The sequence below is a fragment of the Mandrillus leucophaeus genome, unplaced genomic scaffold (genome assembly GCF_000951045.1).
Source record: "Mandrillus leucophaeus isolate KB7577 unplaced genomic scaffold, Mleu.le_1.0 Scaffold256, whole genome shotgun sequence".
Classification (NCBI taxonomy): domain Eukaryota; kingdom Metazoa; phylum Chordata; class Mammalia; order Primates; family Cercopithecidae; genus Mandrillus; species Mandrillus leucophaeus.
In genome coordinates this window covers 1,225,670-1,246,164 of record NW_012102654.1, presented here as the reverse complement: position 1 = coordinate 1,246,164, position 20,495 = coordinate 1,225,670, and the positions used below count along the sequence as shown (strand labels likewise).

The 20,495-nt window shown below is 43.6% G+C and overlaps 1 protein-coding gene across 1 annotated transcript in view; it reads left to right on the top strand.

The window, feature by feature from the left end:
- The first annotated feature begins 1,169 nt into the window (after positions 1 to 1,169).
- The window catches only part of ADRA1A (adrenoceptor alpha 1A), a 95,092-nt gene continuing 75,766 nt past the window's right edge, over positions 1,170 to 20,495 (top strand). The window contains exons 1-2 of the mRNA XM_011983857.1: positions 1,170 to 1,509; positions 2,796 to 4,347. Of these exons, the coding sequence (XP_011839247.1) occupies positions 3,465 to 4,347 (883 nt within the window). The 5' untranslated portion in view covers positions 1,170 to 1,509; positions 2,796 to 3,464. The remainder of the gene's footprint in view (positions 1,510 to 2,795; positions 4,348 to 20,495) is intronic.

The window sequence follows — 20,495 nt, the reverse complement described above, 5'->3', positions numbered from 1 at the left end:
CAGTTTTAAAAATATATTAAATTCAAATCAAATGTGTTAAGTGTGAGTTCTATCCCTACAGGTGTGAGGCAGAGGTGGAGTACTTTGTATACAATAGAGAAATAAATATAAATATTAGGTCTTCCATGACATAGGATTCACTGACCCTCTCATGGGCATTCCTCTGAAGCATTTTGAGATTTATTGCTATAGAAGAGCCTCCCAAACATAATCTCACTTAGAAAAGGTAATCATACTAATATGATTTTGTTCACAGGAGAGAATCTAAGTGCACACCACTGCTTAAAGTTATTTCTTTGTTCCTAGGTTTAAGGGGAACTAGTAAATAAGAACATTCCACTTTGTCTGCATCAACAAAGATGAAAGAAGATGACTTAGGAGGTAGGAATTGGAGTGGGAAACATTTTTCTATGTTCCCAATATTCTGAAACACATATGACTTCATTCAATCATAAGGGAAACAGAGTATGTAATTTACCAGAAAAAAGTAATGAGGCTGGTGGTGCTAGGTTTTCATACTCCAGCTATTAATGAATTAAAGAGAGTAACACTCCTGAAAAGATACCGTTTTCTCAAGAAAGCTGGAAAAGAATGTGTGGCATTTAAAACATACCAAACTCTGTGGCCATAATGCTCTTAAAATTCATCTGTCTAAAGAAATTAGAAGTGAATCATATTAAATAAGGTTTAGATATATCCACTTTATCTTCCTGAAAATATAATTTCATTACAATCGAATTTATCAAATTTTATCTGATTTGACTTGCTATTTAAAATACTTTATAATTTACTTGCATATTTGGAATTACAATGTTCTTAATATACTTCTTGATTTTAACAAAACCTAGGACAAATGTTAATCAAATCAAACTGTTCAAAGTTACTTTATAACACATTCCTATGAACACACCATACACACAGCAATATCTAGCAAGGGTGTCCATTTTTCTTTATTTTTAAAATCAGATCATTTAAAGAAGTTATTTACTACAAATGACTCTACACACACACGCACACACACACGCAAACCTTTTTAAAGAAACGCTAGAACCCAACCCCCTTTAGGCCAGAGGAAAACATTACAGCTGTACACGCACTTGTGCCTGTTGCCGTGGAGTAATACGGTAGCAGCAGGATATTACGGTACTAGCTGGGCTACTGCCTGTGTTACGTCAGCGAGAGCTGCAAAGTTCCTTGCTATTCTTTTCTGGTGTCGGGGAGCTGAATATTAAAAGGGTGATTGTGGAGTTATCGGTTATCTGTATTTTTTTTTTTTCTTTTCCTATTTTGACTCTTTTAAAAAATGCAGGTAAAGTGACAGCGGGCCAGGAGCTTAAAGACATCGCTGGTGGAGGGGTGAGTCAGCGGGTGCAAAAGGACAAGGATTTGGTTCCTCGGAGAGACGGTCCCCTCTCCGCCTCCAGAGAAGAGCAGGCAGGCAGCTCCCGGGACCCAAGCCGGGTCCGCCTCCCACGCTCGCTAGCTGGTGGCTCAGCAGCGGCGCTTCAGGTGAGTGCGCCGGGGCAGGCGTCCCGCAGGGCCGAGTGGGTGAGGGCAGACATCCCCCGCCGTCTGGTGAGACCGAACCCCCACTTTTCCCAGCGCCTCCCGTTTTTTCCGCCAGGTTTTATACCGGCCCCTCTACCCCACCCCCGATTCCCTTACATCTTCTGCGAAGTTGCCTTCTACTTAACAAGTGTCTTTTTAACCCTGTGTTTATCACCCTCGAGGTAGGAGGGAAAGGGTTTCTGCAGTGGCACGATTTTAATACCACCTGTGAGGTCTTAAACTTGGGATTTTAACAACAGTCTTTGCCCGAGGTCTCCTCTCAGGGCCCAACCCAAGAAGGCAAGGTGGGCACTTCCTCACGCCCCGCGGTCCTGCCGAGTCCCTGCGGTCGGTTCGCAGTTGTGGAAACCCAGGTTTCTTACGCAGGTGGTGGCCCCCAGCCCAGAAAATCGAAGGAGGCCCCTGCCCGCTGGCATGCCGGCTTCATGTTTACGCCTGCAAAATCCGCAGTGACTGTCACTTGCAAAGCTGCCTCTGCAGAGGGACGTCCTCCCCACTCCGTGCCCCCGCAGTCCCGCTACGGCTGGCAGCTGGAGCCCCTCGGGTGGCCAACAGTGAGGCTTGGAGAGGCGTCGTGGACAGACCTGGGTCGCTTTCAGCCCTCGGGTCCCTCCCGGCTTCGCTCGGGACCTGGCTCTCAAGTCAGCTTGGCTGGTGGACAGACCGGCGCGCTCTGCGCACCCGAGTGCGAATTCCACCGGCGTGAGCGTGAGCGTGCGCGTGGTCCTGGCCCTGCGGTCCCTGGGTCGCAGCGGTTCCCTCTCCCAGGCCGCCCCCTCCAGGTGACTGCGAAGCAACCTGTTCTAATGGAAACCGAGTACATCCTCCAGAATTCCCCGGCTAGGATCGGTGCGACACACTCGCCAGCCGCGATCGCCCTTCCCGGGCTTCGAGGATTTTAATTTCTCGGTACCGGCGCTTGAAATCCAGCCTTTGAGCGCTGGAGCCTGGGGTTAGGGGGATTTGTTTTTTTTGTTTGTTTGTTTTTCGCTTCGAATCCTGAACTCGGGCAGAGGTGACTCAGTAGAGCGCGCGAGGCAGGTTCCCAGTGGTGGGGACGCGAGATGCGCTCCACAGTCGCCTCCGCCGCAGCCGGGCGAAGCAGCTTCTGGACCGCAGAACCAGCCCGGCTCCTAGCTGGCGTCCCGCAGCCCGTCGAGCTCAGCACAGCCTCTCTCCTTGGGACGCGTAGCTCACAGCCCGCCTTTCTCTTTGCGCTCTTTCAGGTGGACGCGGTCAAACGATGCCCGGCAGCCGCCTGTGTCTCAACACATATTTCACACCCACGTCCCCTGGCCTGTGCTCCTAGAAGCTGGAGACAGCAGGAACCTTCGGTGGGGCAGCTCAAAATGTAGGTAACTGCGGGCCAGGAGCAGCGCCCAGATGCCATCGGTCCCTGCCTTTGAGCATCGACGGCTGATCCTTTGGTTTGTGGGGGAGACTGGCGCTGGAATTTTGAATTCCGAATCATGTGCAGAATGCTGAATCTTCCCCGAGCCAGGACGAATCACACAACGCGGAAAAGCAGACTCTCGTAATTTTGGAATTGCATGTTGCAAGGAGTCTCCTGGATCTTCACGCCCACCCTCGGGTAGGGAGGGAGTTGGGGTCCGGGCTAGGCCAGCCCAGCAGGTGGAGAGGGTCCCGGGCAGCCCCGCCCGCCCCTGGCCATGTCGCCTTTAATGCCCTGCCCCTTCGTGTGGCCTTCTGAGGGTTCCCAGGGCTGGCCAGGGTTGTTTCCCACCCGCGCGCGCGCTCTCACTCCCAGCCAAACCCAGCTGGCAGGGCTCCCTCCAGCCGAGACCTTTTGATTCCCGGCTCCCGCGCTCCCGCCTCCGCGCCAGCCCGCGGGGTGGCCCTGGAGAGCCGGACCTCGCCCGGCCCCGGCTGGGACCATGGTGTTTCTCTCCGGAAATGCTTCCGACAGCTCCAACTGCACCCAACCGCCGGCACCGGTGAACATTTCCAAGGCCATTCTGCTCGGGGTGATCTTGGGGGGCCTCATTCTTTTCGGGGTGCTGGGGAACATCCTAGTGATCCTCTCCGTAGCCTGTCACCGACACCTGCACTCAGTCACACACTACTACATCGTCAATCTGGCGGTGGCCGACCTCCTGCTCACCTCCACGGTGCTGCCCTTCTCCGCCATCTTCGAGGTCCTAGGCTACTGGGCCTTTGGCAGGGTCTTCTGCAACATCTGGGCGGCAGTGGATGTCCTGTGCTGCACCGCGTCCATCATGGGCCTCTGCATCATCTCCATCGACCGCTACATCGGCGTGAGCTACCCGCTGCGCTACCCAACCATCGTCACCCAGAGGAGGGGTCTCATGGCTCTGCTCTGCGTCTGGGCACTCTCCCTGGTCATCTCCATCGGACCCCTGTTCGGTTGGAGGCAGCCGGCCCCCGAGGACGAGACCATCTGCCAGATCAACGAGGAGCCGGGCTACGTGCTCTTCTCAGCGCTGGGCTCCTTCTACCTGCCGCTGGCCATCATCTTGGTCATGTACTGCCGCGTCTACGTGGTGGCCAAGAGGGAGAGCCGGGGCCTCAAGTCTGGCCTCAAGACCGACAAGTCGGACTCGGAGCAAGTGACGCTCCGCATCCATCGGAAAAACGCCCCGGCAGGAGGCAGCGGGGTGGCCAGCACCAAGACCAAGACGCACTTCTCGGTGAGGCTCCTCAAGTTCTCCCGGGAGAAGAAAGCGGCCAAAACGCTGGGCATCGTGGTGGGCTGCTTCGTCCTCTGCTGGCTGCCTTTTTTCTTAGTGATGCCCATTGGTAAGTCTTGACCACCCCTCACTTTAGCATTTGGGGATCTTCACCCTTCTTGGCTTCTGTTACCCCAGACTCCCAGTCCTGGATGGGAGAGGATGGATTAGCATTTCAAACAGCACAGCTCTAGGGCAATTAGAAAAGGCTCCCGTGTAGAAAAGTGAATTTTCATTCTCTTTCTACTCCAGTCTCATTTATATTAGGTCCTAGAACACTTTTTCAACTGTAAAGTGGCTTCCAACTGATGCAGATTAATTGTTCTCTGTAATAAGAATGTCAACTTTTCTTAATGCCTATAAGCACGTGTTTAATTTAAATGCATCTGCTCTCTCTAGTCTCAGAGTCTCCACCAAGTGTTTAGGCTGACTGTGGAATGTCATTTTCACTCTGCTACAGAACGCAAATTCTCTTGGCCTGAGAATAAGTACCACGCTTATTCTGGACAAATGTGCGATTTTATTATTGCATTAGGTTATTCATAAGGGTTTGTTTTAATGGTCTGTTTATGTTCTATATCTGTGCTAATTTTATTTTCTGGATTCAGTATGGAAGGAATTACGGTGAGCCACTAAGAAAAAAAAAATGATTCTATGTCCAAACCAATTTTAGCCTTAAATAATTAATCATAATGTTTCCAATAAGTAAATACTTATTTTTTTACTTTAATAGTAAGTATTAAAACAAACACTTCTCTTACCCAAAATCATCCAGAAAGTTGCAGATGACGCTGTTTGAAAATAATACAGTACACGTAATGTTACAAATCCAATTTTTGCAGATGCTAAATTAGCTGTTGTCAAAATTAATTAGCTCCTTATAAGTATCAGCAAGCTGATCCACTTGGAATAGTCATCTATCTCCTTCAGTGAGATCCCAGAATGGTTGTATGCTATTTTTAGTTTGGAAGCTCAAATATAGACCCAAACATCGATTATCCACCAACTCTAAAAAACAAAACATCATGGTTAACATTAGTAAAAGTCCATTTCAAGTGCTTTACAGCCTAATTTAAATGGCATGTACTTAAAGTACTTTAATTTGCAACTCTGTGCAATAATAGCAACTATTATTTTTTTGTGCCATTTATGTTCCAGACATTTTCCCAAGTTTTTATTTCATTAGTCCTCTCGACAACTCGGTGAGTTATACACAATTATCCGGCAATCACAAGTCATGGGAAGGGATTCTTCAGGTCCTAATACCATAGCCACAAGCCATGGATAGCTATTTAAATGTTAATTGAAATTAAATTAAATTAATATTCGGTTCCTCAATTTCTCAGTCCCACTGACCACATCTTAAGTGCCCAATAGTCACACGTGGCTAGTAACTACTGTTTTAGACAGCAGAGATATAGGTCATTTCTATCATTGCAGAAATGTCTGTCCTGTAGGGCTGCCAGAGAGGCCCTCTTTAGTCCAACACCTGGCCTTCCATTGTGCCTGCCCATCATTATTACTTACTCTGCTCCTGGAAGTACATCACAGCTTTGAAATTATAGAAATTACACTCTTTACCTGAGTCCCTTTGCACATTTATTCATGCATCTGCTTGCTCAACAAGTATTTATGGACCATCTGTTCTAGGCACTTTGGATGAACAGGGCAGAAAAGTCCTTGCCAATGAGATGTTTGCATTTGGAAAGGATAGGCTTAAGCAAATGAATGAATCCCAAAAAGTCAAGATTAACATGCACTATCAAAAAATCAACAGGATGAGAGGCTAGAAAATGACAAAGACAATGAGGGTCTGCTTTAGTGGGTAGTGGGGAAAATTCTGTCTAAAGAAGTGATATTTGAGCAGAGTCCTGACTGGACTGAAGAGCAAAGCTTGCAAGATCTGGGAAGAAGAGCTTCCTGGGCAGAGGGAGCAGTGAGTACAGAGATGGGAAAGAGCCTGACCTGTTCAATGAAGATCATGGAGGCCAGTATGACTCAGCTACAGACAGGGAGGGAGCAGTCAAGTTCAAGAAGAAATTGGACAGATAGACAACACCAAAGTCATGTGGGGTCTTTTAGACCAAAGTAAAATTTCCGTATTATTCTAACTGTGGTGGGAAGTCATTCAAGGGTGTTTAGCAGGTGAGTGGCCAGTTTCATTTATATTTTTGAAGGATCATTCTGGTTGTTGGGGGGAAAATTGGCTGTTTGGGGGCAAGAGCAGAAGCAGAGACTAGTTAAAAGGCTATTAGAAGTCAAGGGGATAGAGGTCATGACATCTTGAACTCAGGTGGGACAGGTAGAGGTGGTAAGAAGTGATCACATTTACCACTTATTTTAAAGGTAAAGCTGATGAGTTTGGACAAAGGTGTGAGAAAAAGGGAGGTTTAGGGCCTGAACAGCTGAGTAAATAATAATGCTTTTTACTAAGACTAGCAAAACCAGAGAGTTACATGGTTGCAAGGGGCTGCAGGGAGTGAGAAGTAGGAGCCTTTCTTTTGTGTACACTGTGTTGAGAAACATTCATTAGACATCGAAGTAGAGATGGCAAGTAGGGAGTTAGATACTGTACATAGATTTGGAGCTTAGAGAGGAGGCGGGATACAGATATAAACTTGGGATATGTCAACATCTTTAAAGCTATAGGAATAAAGAGGTTGACAAAAGAGAAGGTAAAGAGAGAAAAGAGACAAGAACAGAGCCTCCACACCTGTAGTTCCAGCTACTCGGGAGGCTGAGGCAGGAGAATTGCTTGAACCCAGGAGGCGGAGGTTGCAGTGAGCTGAGATCATGCCACTGCATTCCAGCCTGGGCTCAGAGCGAGACTCCATCTCAAAAAAAAAAAAAAAAGAACAAAACCTCCAGGGAATTCTGATACTTGGGGGTCAGGTCAGAAAAAAAGAGGAGAAACAGCCAGCAAACAAGATTGCAAAGGACTAGCCAGGGAGAGGAAAAATCAGGAGAATGTGATATCCTGGAAGCCTAATGAAAATGTTTCAAGAAGGCAGGAATAATCAACTGTGTCACATGCAGCTGAGAGGTCAGGTTAGAGGAGGACTGGGAGCCAACATTGGATTTGGCAGTAAGGAGGTTCTTAGTGATAGGAGGAAGACACGTGAGGCTCACAGCTCCGGGGGAGTGATGGAACCAAAAGCCTGATTGTGTACTTTCTAGAAAGAACAAAGGATGAAAAAAGTGGGAACAGGGAAAATAGACAACTCTTGTGAAAGGTTTTGCTATACAGTGGAGCTAGGAGATGTGGTGTAGCTGGAGGGTTCTAGAGAAGGCTTTCAATGGTGGGAGGTGGGTATATGACATGATATTTACATTCTGATGGGAACGATGGGATAGAGAGAGGCACTGATGGGATAAGCAAGAGATGAGACAGGATTCAGTGCCCAAGGAGAGCACTGGAAAATGACAAGGAAAGTAAAGTGTGTGAGTCCTGAGGTAAGCAGAGATGGAGGGAGAGACATATTGATCCCTTTAGGATATGTTTATGTCCTCAGTGAAATATGAAGCAAGATAATCAGCTAAGAGTGAGTCAGGAATGGGGAACGATGGCAGTTTGAGCAGCAGAGAAGGTGTGAAAGATTCATCTTTGAGAGTGGAAGAGTAAACATTTTATGGAAGTTTAGTAGAGTCACTGGATAGTCCTGAAGGCCTATTTGAGATTTACGGTCATAACATTAAAGTAGAGCAGTCAGGAGGGTTGTGTGAGAGCTAAGCAGCTGAGGGATACAGGAGGCATTGCTGAGGACCAACTGTGAGTCCCAGAGAGTGTGTTTGTGAAGAGACACAGACTCAGTCAGGTTAGAGAGCATCCACAGCCAGGTGGTAGAAGGAGCCCGGGTGACGATGGGTGGCCTGAGAGTTTGGAGCTTGTGGTGGTGGCTGAGCTATGCATAGAGATGAGAAACAATGGCCTGGGTCCTGCAGTCGTCTAGGGGAGGTGGACGCTCTGTCTAATCATAGCTCACTCTTGGATTTGCTCTCCCAGGGAGTCAGCAGTGTGGAGGAGAAGATGTTGTGGTGGAGGGAAGTGGTGGTAGACAGGAGCCCTCGGAATCAGTGGACTTTAAATCCCAGAAAGGTGCTGGGCGCGGTGGCTCATGCCTGTAATCCCAGCACTTTGGGAGACTGAGCAGGCGGATCACTTGAGGTTAGGAGCTCAAGACGAGCCTGGCCAACATGGTGAAACCCCATCTCTACTTAAAACACAAAAATCAGCTGGGCATGGTGGTGCACACCTGTAATCCTAGCTACCTGGTAGACTGAGGCTGGAGAATTGCTTGCACCCAGGAGACAGAGGTTGCAGTGAGCTGAGTCACACCACTGTACTCCAGCCTGGGCAACAGAGTGAGATTCTGTCTTAAAAAAAAAAAGGGAAAAGATTATATGACAGGAGGGAAGTAGGGAACATACAGTTCACAAGGTCTGAGTAGCTGCTCAGTAGTGCAAAGCATTCCTGAACCTGCCAATCTGTGGTCCCCAGTTTCCTCCTGACACCAGTTGAGTAAGAGATGATTTCCTCCAAGAATGTACTGGCTATGTAATAAGCACCAGGCTCTGGGCTACACAGAATAAAAAAGATGAATAAAGCACAGTGCCCTCAAGGGCCTCACAGTCTAGTTAAGGAGACAAATTGTCAACAATTATTGCAAGACTGTGAGACTGGTGCTCAGAGTGGTATTATTACATGGTGCTCAGGATGGTGCTCAGAATGACATTATTACCCAGTGCTAAGGTACATAGCTGTTAACTGTGTCTGGAGGTCACTGAGAAGCTTCTATATGCATAGCCATTGACAGAGCAGAGACTTAAAGAAGATGGCACTACTTCCGCTGGGTCATCAACTAGATGTTATATGACTTTTTATTAACTGTCTTAAGTGTGTTTTTCATGCAAAATGTGAACAGAAGAATAAATATGCTATCATATTATTATATGCAAAGGATATTCATTCTTAAATATGACATGTGCTGTTTTGGAAAAAACAGCTGTCGATCTGCACTAGACTGCAGGAGAGGAAAGAGATTAAAAACTAAAACCAGGGCAGGGATGAGTGTGCTATCCACAGCTAAGAAGTGAAACACCCATGTTTAATAGGGATTGACCCAGAAAAATCAGGTGAGTAGGCTATTTGACTGCAAAGGTCCTTCCTGTATATTATGAGAAGTCTCACGTTCCCTTTTTCCCAAGCTTCTCCCCACTAAGGCTGGGTTGCTTGCTGCATTCAATAGAATGACTGTTGGGAGGAATCTGACTTGCCTGCTTCCAAGTCTAAATCTTGCTAGTCTTGTTCTGTTTCTGCATCCTAAATGTTTGGTTGAAATTCAGAATGCCTTCAAGGGAGGGGGCTGCATTGTGAGGTTGTTAACAGTCATTTATACTTTGGAGCAAATGCTTTCAAAAAGCAAATTTTGGTCATGGAGATGAGTAGAGAGACTATGACGTTGTTAGCCTTCAAACTACGAAAGAAAAGGAAGGATAAGGACTCTGCTTCTCAGGAAGCTCCAGCATCTAAAACCTGTGAATCATCTTTGTTGATTTCATCCCATCGTCTAGAGCCCACTAGTTCCAGAGGCAGTGTGCTGCTGAGTGGAGAAACTGTTGGCCTGAGATTTAAACCTAGGCTTTCTTTTTCATATGACAGGGGATGTTGTATAGGTCAGCTGCCCAGCATAGTGCCTAACACAGAGTAAATGTCAATAAAGGTCCATCTTACCAGAATTCAAAGGATTCACAGACTATTACTGATGTCTGTCAACATGCGGATGTTGCATGTTGAGGGTTGATGTCCTTGGCATTCTGAGAAATAGAAAGCATTGGAAAGAAGATGAAAAGGTAACATTCACTGAAAATATAGTTAGGTGTCTGAATTCTGGACATGTTATCTGATTTAAACACAAAACTCAGTGTTATTATAGGACCTAAGCCATTGATTGCTATTGCCACTGCATCAAAGGAGGCAGTGTTGGGCTGAGATGTGGCTTACATAGACGTAGCATTTTTGAGGATTATGTTTATAAAAGAACAGAAGGCAGCACATTGATAGAGCAGGAGAATGTTTTAAGATTGGATGTTTGAGGAGGGCATAGCTGGCAGGGGATTGGTCAGGTGGAGGCAGCGAGGCAGAGAATGATTCATTCATTCATTCAGCAGAATTTCGTTGAACATCTACTGTTTGCCAGGAAGCTATAGAATCACTGGAGATAAAGACAAATACATCCCTGCCCTAAAGGAGCAGAACATCTGAACAATTAGATACCTAGTAAAAGTATATGAAAAATGACAAGGAAAAAGGACAAGTACATACAATGCTATATGATAACCCCAAACCCTCTGTGGATGCCCAAGATAACCAGAGGCTGAGGGTTGCTTCACTGCAGGTACAAAGGGGAGCAGTCCCCTGGTTCTCATGGAAAAAGTTCACCTCTTAGAGATAATGGTGTGAGGAGAAACTAATGCCATTAGGATTTATTTTATTTTGTTTATTTATTTAACAACAGGATCTCATTCTTTCACCCAGGCTGGAGTTCAGTGGTAATCATAGTTCACTGCAACCTCTGACTCAAGTGGTTCTCCCACCTCAGCTTTCTGAGTAGCTGGGGCTACAGGCATGCACCACCATGCCTGGCTAATTTTTATATTTCATTTTTATAGAGATGGGGTCTTGCTATGTTGTCCAGGCTGGTCTTGAGCTCCTGGGCTCAAGCAATCCTTTTTCTTTAGCCTCCCAAAGCATTGAGATTATAGGCATGAGCCATCACACCTGGCTAGAATTTATTTTAAGATAAGAAGTCAGTGTTTCAGGTACTCTTACTACACCACAAACCATACCAAAAGGTAGTGGCTTAAAGCAACAGCCATCTATGTCTCATGATTCTATGGGCAGAAGTACGTCAGCACCCAGCTTGCCTGGCAGTTGAAGCTGGTTGTGAGTCTTGGTGGCCTCTCTTCCCTCCATGGTCTAAACTGCCTTCTCATAGCATGGCAGTTCTCCCCCAAGAAAGCCAAGGCAGAAACTGTGAGGCCTTTGAAGAACTGGGCTCACACCTGGTCCAGCATCACTGCTGTTTCATTCTGCAGTCACAGCAAGTCAGAAGACCAGCCTCGGTTCAAGGAGAAGTGAGACAGACTCATCTCTTGATGGGAGAGCAGCAGGTGCATACAGGGAGGGGCGGATCATCGTAGTCCTCTTGCAGATCACCGACCTCACAAGTGTGCCAAATTACATTTCTCTCTCATCCGTCAGTTATATTGAGAACCCTGTATGCCAGGCTTCGTGCAATGCACAGAGTAAAACCAACTGGGGTCTCTGCCTCCCTGCAGCCTTCTAATCTCCAGGAGACAGACATTAATCGGATAGCCACATTAAGTTATCGAAAACCGTGTACAGAGCAATGAAGGGAACATAAACGGTGCCTTAAAAATATGTCCTGTGGCTAAGGGTGGTCCTGGACTGGGAGGGTAGAAAGGTCTTTCTGGGAAGGAGGGCTTGACTATTAAGTCCAGATCTATTGAAGGAGTAGGTGTTTAGTGGCAAAAATGGGGAGGGAGGGAAGAGAACATGCAAAGACTCTAGTGGGGCCGGCTTAATGCCCATAATGACTTTCTAGAAGGCCACTGTGGCCAGAAACAAGAGGCCAAGAGATAACTGGTGTCCAGTGAAGCTGGAAAGAGAAGAACCAGACTAAATAAGGCTTTATAGCCATTATACAAGTTTGTGTTTTTATCCAAAGACGGGCAGGAATGACATGATTGAGTTTATACAGCATTTCAAGATATCGAAGGCTTAGTGAAAACAAGATTGTGGATAGACCAGTTGGGAGACCTTTATGCAGGACAGGGGGAGCTGTATCCTGACAAGTGCAATCCTTCTACCATGCCATTTAAGAAACTTATTTCTGTGAGCTGCCACATCATTCTGGAATGCCTCTTTTGTCACTGCCTTCAGAGCTTAGATTTATGAGAAAACCTTTCTCGTGATCAGAAACAGTATAACCAGACTAGGCTTTGAATTAATTTTGGCTCTTTCCACAAGACAAATCTGTCAATGAAGATTTACCATCATTTTCAAAAGAACGTGCTGCAGGCTCAGAAGATGTCAACAATGAGCTCTAACAATGCTGTGAACAATAGCTGACTCTCAAGTCAGGCTATAGACAGGTGAGTTATTACTTGGGTGGAGTAATAATCCTTAGTCACTTAGTAACAAAGTCATTGCTGTGTTCTGTCACCTCACGGTTTCATGGTGGATGTGAGGACAGTTTTCTAACGCATTTTCTTTGTCTAACAAGTTTACTGTATTTTAGCCCTGCTATTTGGTTTGCCAGTTTGACACTTGCCTAGTGGCTTCTCATTTTTACGTTATATATTTCTTTGCTATTTAAACATTTCTTTTCTTCTTCTACTTTTTCTTTTTTTTTTTTCTTTAAGTTCTGGGATACATATGCAGAATGTGCAGGTTTGTTACATAGGTACGCATCTGCCATTGTGGTTTGCTGTACCTATCAACCCATTATCTAGGTTTTAAGCCTGGCATGCATTAGGTATTTGTCCTAATGCTCTCCCTCCCCTTGCCCCCCAACCCCCAACAGGCTCCGATGTGTGATGTTCCCCTCCTTGTGTCCATGTGTTCTCATTTGAACATTTCTTTTTATATTTTTATCTGTCACTTATATTTCTCCTCTTGTGAAATTTCCTATCTGTGTTTTTTTGGTCACTTTTTCTACAGCTGTTTTTCTGTCTTTTTTTATCAGTAAGCTCATTTTATACATTGAAGATAAATAATTACTTGTTTATCATAAATCCTGGGTTACCAGTCTTCTCACACTATATGCAAATGTGCCAAGAAAATGTAGCTTATTTTCCAAAAACAGATGTGATCTTTTCTACAAACTTCCATGGAAATACACATACGCATGTACTGACATGCACACACACACACGCATACATGCACACACACTTTTAGATACATTTAATAAACTTATTCAAATCCAATAGTTTATGCATCACCTTTGTATATTCAGTCTCTTTTGGATGGCTTGGTGTCTTAGTCCATTCAGGCTGCTATAATAAAATGCCATAGACCGGGTGGCTTATAAACAACAGGAATTTATTTTTCACAATCCTCAAGACTGGAAGTCTGAGCTGAAGGTACCAACAGATTTAGTGTCTGAAGAGGGCCTACCTTCTTTTTCATGGATCGTACCTTCTGGCTGTGTGCTCACTTGGTGGAAGGAGTGAGGCAGCTCCCTAGGGCCTCTTTCTGCATCACCTCCCAAAGGCCCCATCTCCTAATATCATCACACTGGGGGCCAGGATTCCAATACAGGAATTTCGGGGGTGAGGCACAGACCACAGCACAGGGCCTTTCAGATCTGCCCTCTAAGGTACTGGCCGGGCCTAGGTGCTTACGAACCTCATAGTAGTCAGAGAGGGTTTGACTATGACTTCATTGGTTCCTGGCTCTGTTGACATTGGCTCTGTTGCTGTTGGCCAGGGAGTTACTTTGTCCCTGCAGCCCTGTGAACAACTTTGACAACCTCCTGCACCAAATTCTCAACAATGTTTCCATCCCAGTCTCAGGGCACAGAAAGCCCTGTGGGTTCCTTCCACACCACATTCTCTGCCCCAACACACTGGCTGCCACATTAACAGGTATGGTGGCTCTCATATAAAGGACTGACGACACCCAGAATGGAGAATGGGAGAAAGCACCTCTGTTCCCACCTTTAACTTCAGGCTTTTTTTTTGGTTACACACAGGGTCTTGCTGTGTCACCCAGGCTGGGGTGCAGTGGCACAGTCATGGCTCACTGCAGCCTAGAACCTCTGGGTTCAAGTGATCCTCTCTTCTCAGCCTCCTGAGTAGGTGGAACTACAGACATGCACCACCACGCCCAGCCAATCTTCAGGCATTCCTACCATTGTTGTTGAGAGAGAGAAATCAGAACAAATGCCAACTGCCTCTTTCCACTACCACCTTCTCTGCCTTTCTCACAGTCCCTTGGGGAAGACAGCGAAGTCTTTCCTTTTCCTTGTTCTGGCTAAAGGGGATACTCCTCCTGCTTTCCAGAGTGGCATCCACCTTGTATGGAATAGCAAAGCCATACAATGGACAGCAGAGAGACAGATTTGCTAAGAGAAGAATAAAGATGAGGAGTATTTTAAAATATCATAATCCTTATACATATTTAAAACTATCTTTTCCGCTTGGTTATTTGCATTTTGTTGTTTTATGGTTTTTTACAAATATTTGGACACTTAAAATATTTATATAGTCAAATATTTTCATCTGTTTTTTCATGGAATGTGCCTTCTCAGGGATGCTCAGAGAGAGCTTCCACAGCGTAAGTCTATTTCCTCCTCATTCTTTTAGAGCATCATTTGTAATCTACCTGGAATTCGTGTTTGTATTTTGGTAGATGATGCCTTACTGTATTTATTTTGAAATGGTTAGCCAGATAGTCTCAAAAGACTTATCAAATAATCCATCATTTCCTTTCTTATTTGGAAAACCACATTTGTTATATTAAAAAGAATTTTGGATCTATTTTGGAACACACTCGCTTCTTTTCCATTTATCTGTCTCTCTGCTCTAGTATTGCTGTCACATTACTTTAATGGCTGTGGTTGCATAATACATTTTAATATTCTCCAGTTTAAGGCCTGGATGAATATTCTTTTTCAAAATTATTTTGTCTATTCTTGTACATTCATTCTGCCAAGAAAACTCTGGATTCATTTTGTCACTCCATTTACTTCCCAAACTACTTTTGAACTATTGTTTACACTTTACTTTTAAGCACACCTGCTAACATCTCCTGGAAAACTGATTATAACAACGAAGTTGGGAAATGCTGCTTTGATATTTTGACAGATATGACACTGACCATTGGTTTTAGATTGATATACTCGATCATATCCAAAAAATATCTTTCTAGAGTTCACAAAACTATACTGATCTAGATTTAAAATGCATTTTAATTTGTTTGCATTTTTAATATAATTCAATCAAAAATGAATTTTTAATTTTGTTAAACATTTGCTTTATTGATATCAATCAATATAATCTTTTTTCATTGCCATTGATTTGATAAAAATTTATTTCATATTATTAACCTATCCATGTATTCTTGGATTAAATTCTACTCAATCAGGTGACATTACCCTTATTCATGTTGCTATATCACAGGAAATATTTCACTTCTCATTTGCATATATATTTCTGTGTGAAATGAGTCTATTGTTTTACTTTAATGCACTGTCTTTGTTGCATTTGGTAGCAGGTTTATGTTAATTTCATAAAGCAAATTGTGACACTTTTCATTTTTTTTCTATGAACTGTAACAGCTTAAATAGCATAAGAATTATGTGTTCCTTGAAGGTTTGAAAAACTTGCCCATAAAACATTCGGGCCCAGCTCCTTTTATGGATGCAATTCTTTGAGACTGGTTTCTATTTCTTCCAAGGACAGTGGTCTGTTCTGATTGTCAGATTTGATAATTTTTATTTTCATATTTTCCATTTGCCTTCTCATTGAGGTTCAAGTTTTCAGCATACACTTCTACATGAAATTCTGTAACTTTTTATTTCTTTGCTGTCTTTCTTCTTTCTTTCCGCCTTCACTTTCTGAGAGCCTGTATATTTTATTAGTTTTTTTCAAAGAATCCAAGTCCTGAATTTATTAGTTATTTTAATCTCCTTTCTAGTGCATTAATGTAATCTCTAGAGATTTCTCTCTTTTATTTTCTGGTTATATTTTGCTTTTCAATATTAGCTTACCCAGAATGTTTAGTTCATGTATTTTAATTCTTTCTTGTCTAAGATTAAAAACAATACAAGCTGTACATTTGCTTCTAAGCAAAGTTCACTTTCTTCCCTTATGTTTGAGTAGGGAGTGCCCTCATCCAATCAGTCTGTCTTTCTTCGTTTAATATTTCCCTCGTCCTGTGCAGACAGGAAGGGGTTCATTGTGTTGTTGTTGTTGTTTGTTCATTTGAAAATAATTGGCAATTTTATCTCCCACTTTCTCAAATTTAATTTCCAATTCAATGCATTGTGGTCAGAGAGTGTGAGCTCAGTAATTTTTAGCTATGGGACTTATTGAGATTTTCTTAATGGCTTAATATGTAATAAATAATTAACACACTTAATAGATTTAATCTTTAGTGCATATATTAACTAAACATTAATAGTGGTGTTTTCCAGATCCTGTTTATCCATTCATCTTTATTTATCTTACCACTATTATATACTTTACTTGCCAAATAACGAGAGAGGTATGATAAAGTTTCCCTTTGCTACAGGGTTTCTTCCCATTATTTCTTAAATTTTTAACAAGTTTTGCTTTATATATGTTTATGCTTTTGCTTCGTGCATAGAAGATCAAGTCAATAATATCTTCATTTAAAGATAGACTTTTTATTCTATTTAATTATTTTTCCTGGATATGCACATTTAAAAAAATAATATTTCAATCTCTAATCTACTTTTGTTCACATTTGTTCATCATTTTATTTATCAGCTTGTGTATTTCACATCAAATGGATTTCTCATAATCCATGTCTCTAATCTGGGTATTTGTCCTTACTAAGTATTTAACTAATTTTCATTTATCGTGACAGATTATTTGGTGTGATTTTTGCCAACTTACCATATACTTTCTGGTTCTATGCTTCCTTCATTTTCACTATTTTCAGTCTTTCATAAAACAGGTAATTTTTTTCTTTGCTTTTTAATTCTGTGGTGGTTTGGAAAGCTTGTCTCCTGTGTTTAATTTTACTAGACATAACTTTCGAGCTTTTCAAAATCATGTTTAAACCTTCAGTTCTCTCTTACTGTTACTCCACCACCCACCTTTGCCCATGGAAGGTGAGAAGTTTAGCATACTCTTCTTTTCTCTTCTCCTTAAAACCTCTATCTTTTAGTTAATAAAATAGTGCTTTTTAAATCTAGATTATTTTCATTAAATTTTGTACTGCCTCTCCTGTCTTTTGTAACTTTCCATAGTTTAGTTTATCAATTGTCCTCCTGTTATATATTATGACTTACTCACTCCTGTGCTCTGGATTTTTCTTAACCTCCCAGATGGAGCAGAGGTCAGCAAACCATGGCCTGCTTTTGGGAGTAAAGTTCTTCCAGCTGGGTTGGCCATGCCCTGTAATTGACATATTGTCTGTGGTGCTTCCATGCAACAGTGGTGGACTTGGGTAGATGCTACAGAGACTGTGTGGCCCACAAAGTTTAAAATATTTATTATTATATTAGAGAAGACTGTAGCACCAAACAAAATTTTACCAATAAAGATATAAGCAAGGGCCATGTGCAGTGACTTACGCCTGTAATCCCAGCAATTCGGGAGGCCGAGGTGGGTGGATCACTTGAGGCCAGGAGTTTGAGACAAGCCTAGACAATAAGGCGAAACTCCGTCTCTATTAAAAGTACAAAAACTAGGCATGGTGGCACACACCTGTAATTCTAGCTATTCAGCAGCCTGAGGCACAAGAATCACTTGAACTCAGGAGGCGGATGTTGCAGTGAGCCAAGATTTCCACACCGCACTGCAGCCTGGGCAACAGAGCAACACTTTGTCTCTGACAACAACAGCAACAACAAAAGATACAAGCAAAACACATTTTCTCAGCCCTTCTAGGCCTGAGCCTTAATACATGAAAGACAACTTATGTGAAGACAACTTAGAATTCAAGTGAGTTGTTTTTTTTTTTTTCATTTCAAAATACTCTTGTTGCTTCTTTGTTTCTTGGCATTTAATACTTCATAAAAGACACGAGGTCCCCTTGATTATTGTTTTTTTGTCAAGTATTCTCTTTGTTTATGTAATTATTTTTCAACTAAGATGCTTATAAAAAATTTTTTTCTTTATTAAATTAAAAAATATATATCCTGGGGACTTCTGTTTGGGGTAACTTTTCATTGCTATTGCCTGAAACCCGGTGCACCTTTTGCTCTGAAGCCAAAGGCAGCCTCCTTTAATGATGATGTCCTCTGCTCTGCTCTTTCTCTTGGAATTTCAATTCCTATACCTACCCTCTTTTTCTTTTGCATTTCTCTCTCTTTAGTCGCTTTTTTACTATTTTTTTTATTTCCATTTGAATTTCTCAAGTTCATGTTCCACTTGACTTACTTGGTTTTTGTAATACACAATCTCCATACTCCCTCCATCCCACTCCATTTGGTGGGCACACTGTCCGTCTTCGTCACCTCCTACACTTGTTTTGTGAGCGTAATAGCTGCTTAAGTCTTGTTTGAATACAATTCAGAGATCGTCTTCCGCATCACCATTTTAAAGATGTACACTTGCTCTGATTCCTCAGATCAATCTCCTCTATTGAATAGCTGCAGCTTTTCATAGGAACAGTACTTTTTCTCTTTTTGTTCAGCCCCATAGAGGGTGATCTGGTATTAAAATTTGAAATGGGCTTTGTTTGAAACTGGGTAGGTTCCTCTTCAAATCTTTCAGATCCAGATTAAGGGGAGAAGGAAATGGATTGTCTTTGTTGTGGTTTGAATCCGCGAGAGTACAGATCTCTTTGTCCATCAGGAGATAGAAGTAATGCGTTTTAATTTTGCACAGCAAAGCCTCTTTCTCTTGTCTGCTTGATGCAGGGGGTGTGGTGCCCTCTCCTCTGGGTGGCATGACTGACTGCCTGGGCAGCTGTTGTAGAGAACCTCCCTCGTCTGCTGACCTTGCCTGGGAAAGCCCAGGGTCCTTCCCATCCTGCCTGGATGTGAGCATTGAGATTTGCCTTTGACAAGCTGGCCCTGATCCTGTGTGTGTGTGTCGCAGTTTCTATTATCTCAAGCCCTCGGGGCTACTCCTGAGAAGCAACTGGAGCCCATCTTTCCCATCTTTCATTGATGTGAACCGAGGACTCATCAGTTCTTTATTCGGGCTGGTTCTAACCAAACTGTAGTTTCAAGAAACTTCTCAGAGATTCTGGCTTATGAATATTGGCTTTCCCTAAGGTTTTTATCAGCGAGGTAAAACTTCACCTGTAAGTGTATTCTTTTAGACAGAGAATTTAGAAAGAGGACCTGAGAGTTCAGCTCCGTCTAGAATTCACTGCCTGCGTTCAGGCTCCTTTTCATGGGGATATAAGAGTGGGAAGCAGAAGTGAGTCACCTGCAGTGTGGTTCTCTCCTTTAGTCCTTCAGAAGTTTGTGGTTCAAGACAAAGTAGACCCATTCTCCTACAGCCTTTGATTCTCAACAGTTAGAGGAAGACAACTGTGGGGTCAGACAGTAGCAGTGTCCCTACACAGTTCAGTAAGCTAAGCTTTCCCTTGTGGCTGTGATCACAAGAGGATTATGTGAAACATGTGTAGAGTTTAATGACTCTTTTCCTAGGAAAAAGGAAGTGAAACCATTCACACACCTGAGGATGTGTGTGATGTCAAGCAGTAGCCTTGTCAACTCAGGCTGCCATAATGGAATACCTGGGCAGGTATAGACTGGGCAGTTTAGGCAGCTGACATTGATTTATCAGAGCTCTGGAGGCTGGAAGTCTGAGATCAGGGTGCCAGCATTGTCAGGCTCTTGGTGAGGGTTCTCCTCCTGGGTCACAGATGGTTGCCTTCTCCCTGCATCCTCACCTGATGAAAAGAGAGAGAGAGAGAGCTCTCTGATCCTTTACTCCTTGTATAAGGGCAGTAATCTCATTATGGGGGTTCACCCTCATGACATCATCTAGTCCTAATCACCTCCCAAAGGCCCCACCTCCTAACACCATCACCCTGGTGGTTAGAGTTTCAACATGTGGATTTGGGGAGGACACAAACTTTCAGTCCATATTAGTGGTACTTGCGTGGCACTTAATACGTCTAACTTACATCCCAGAAGTAGCCAGGAAGATGGAGGTTGCTATGCTCATGTAGAGATAAGGAAACTGAGACCACAAGGGATTAGTGACATCTTGCAGCAGCTGCCTGGCTGCCTTCCCTGGAACAGAGGAAAGGGGCCTGGCTACAGTTAAAAGCCCTGGGATCACACCTGGTCCTGCCCTTCCCTCTGCACTCTGGTGTCCTCATCTGTAGGAGAGGGGCTTGGGTCAAGCCAGTGGCTTTCAGACTTCTCAGCTTCAGAACTCTTTGTGCAAAATAAATCCCACTCAGAAACCCAAGACATAAAATGGATAAAGGCAGCGCTGCACTGGTGAAGCAGCCAGGGAACCCTGTGTCCTGAACAC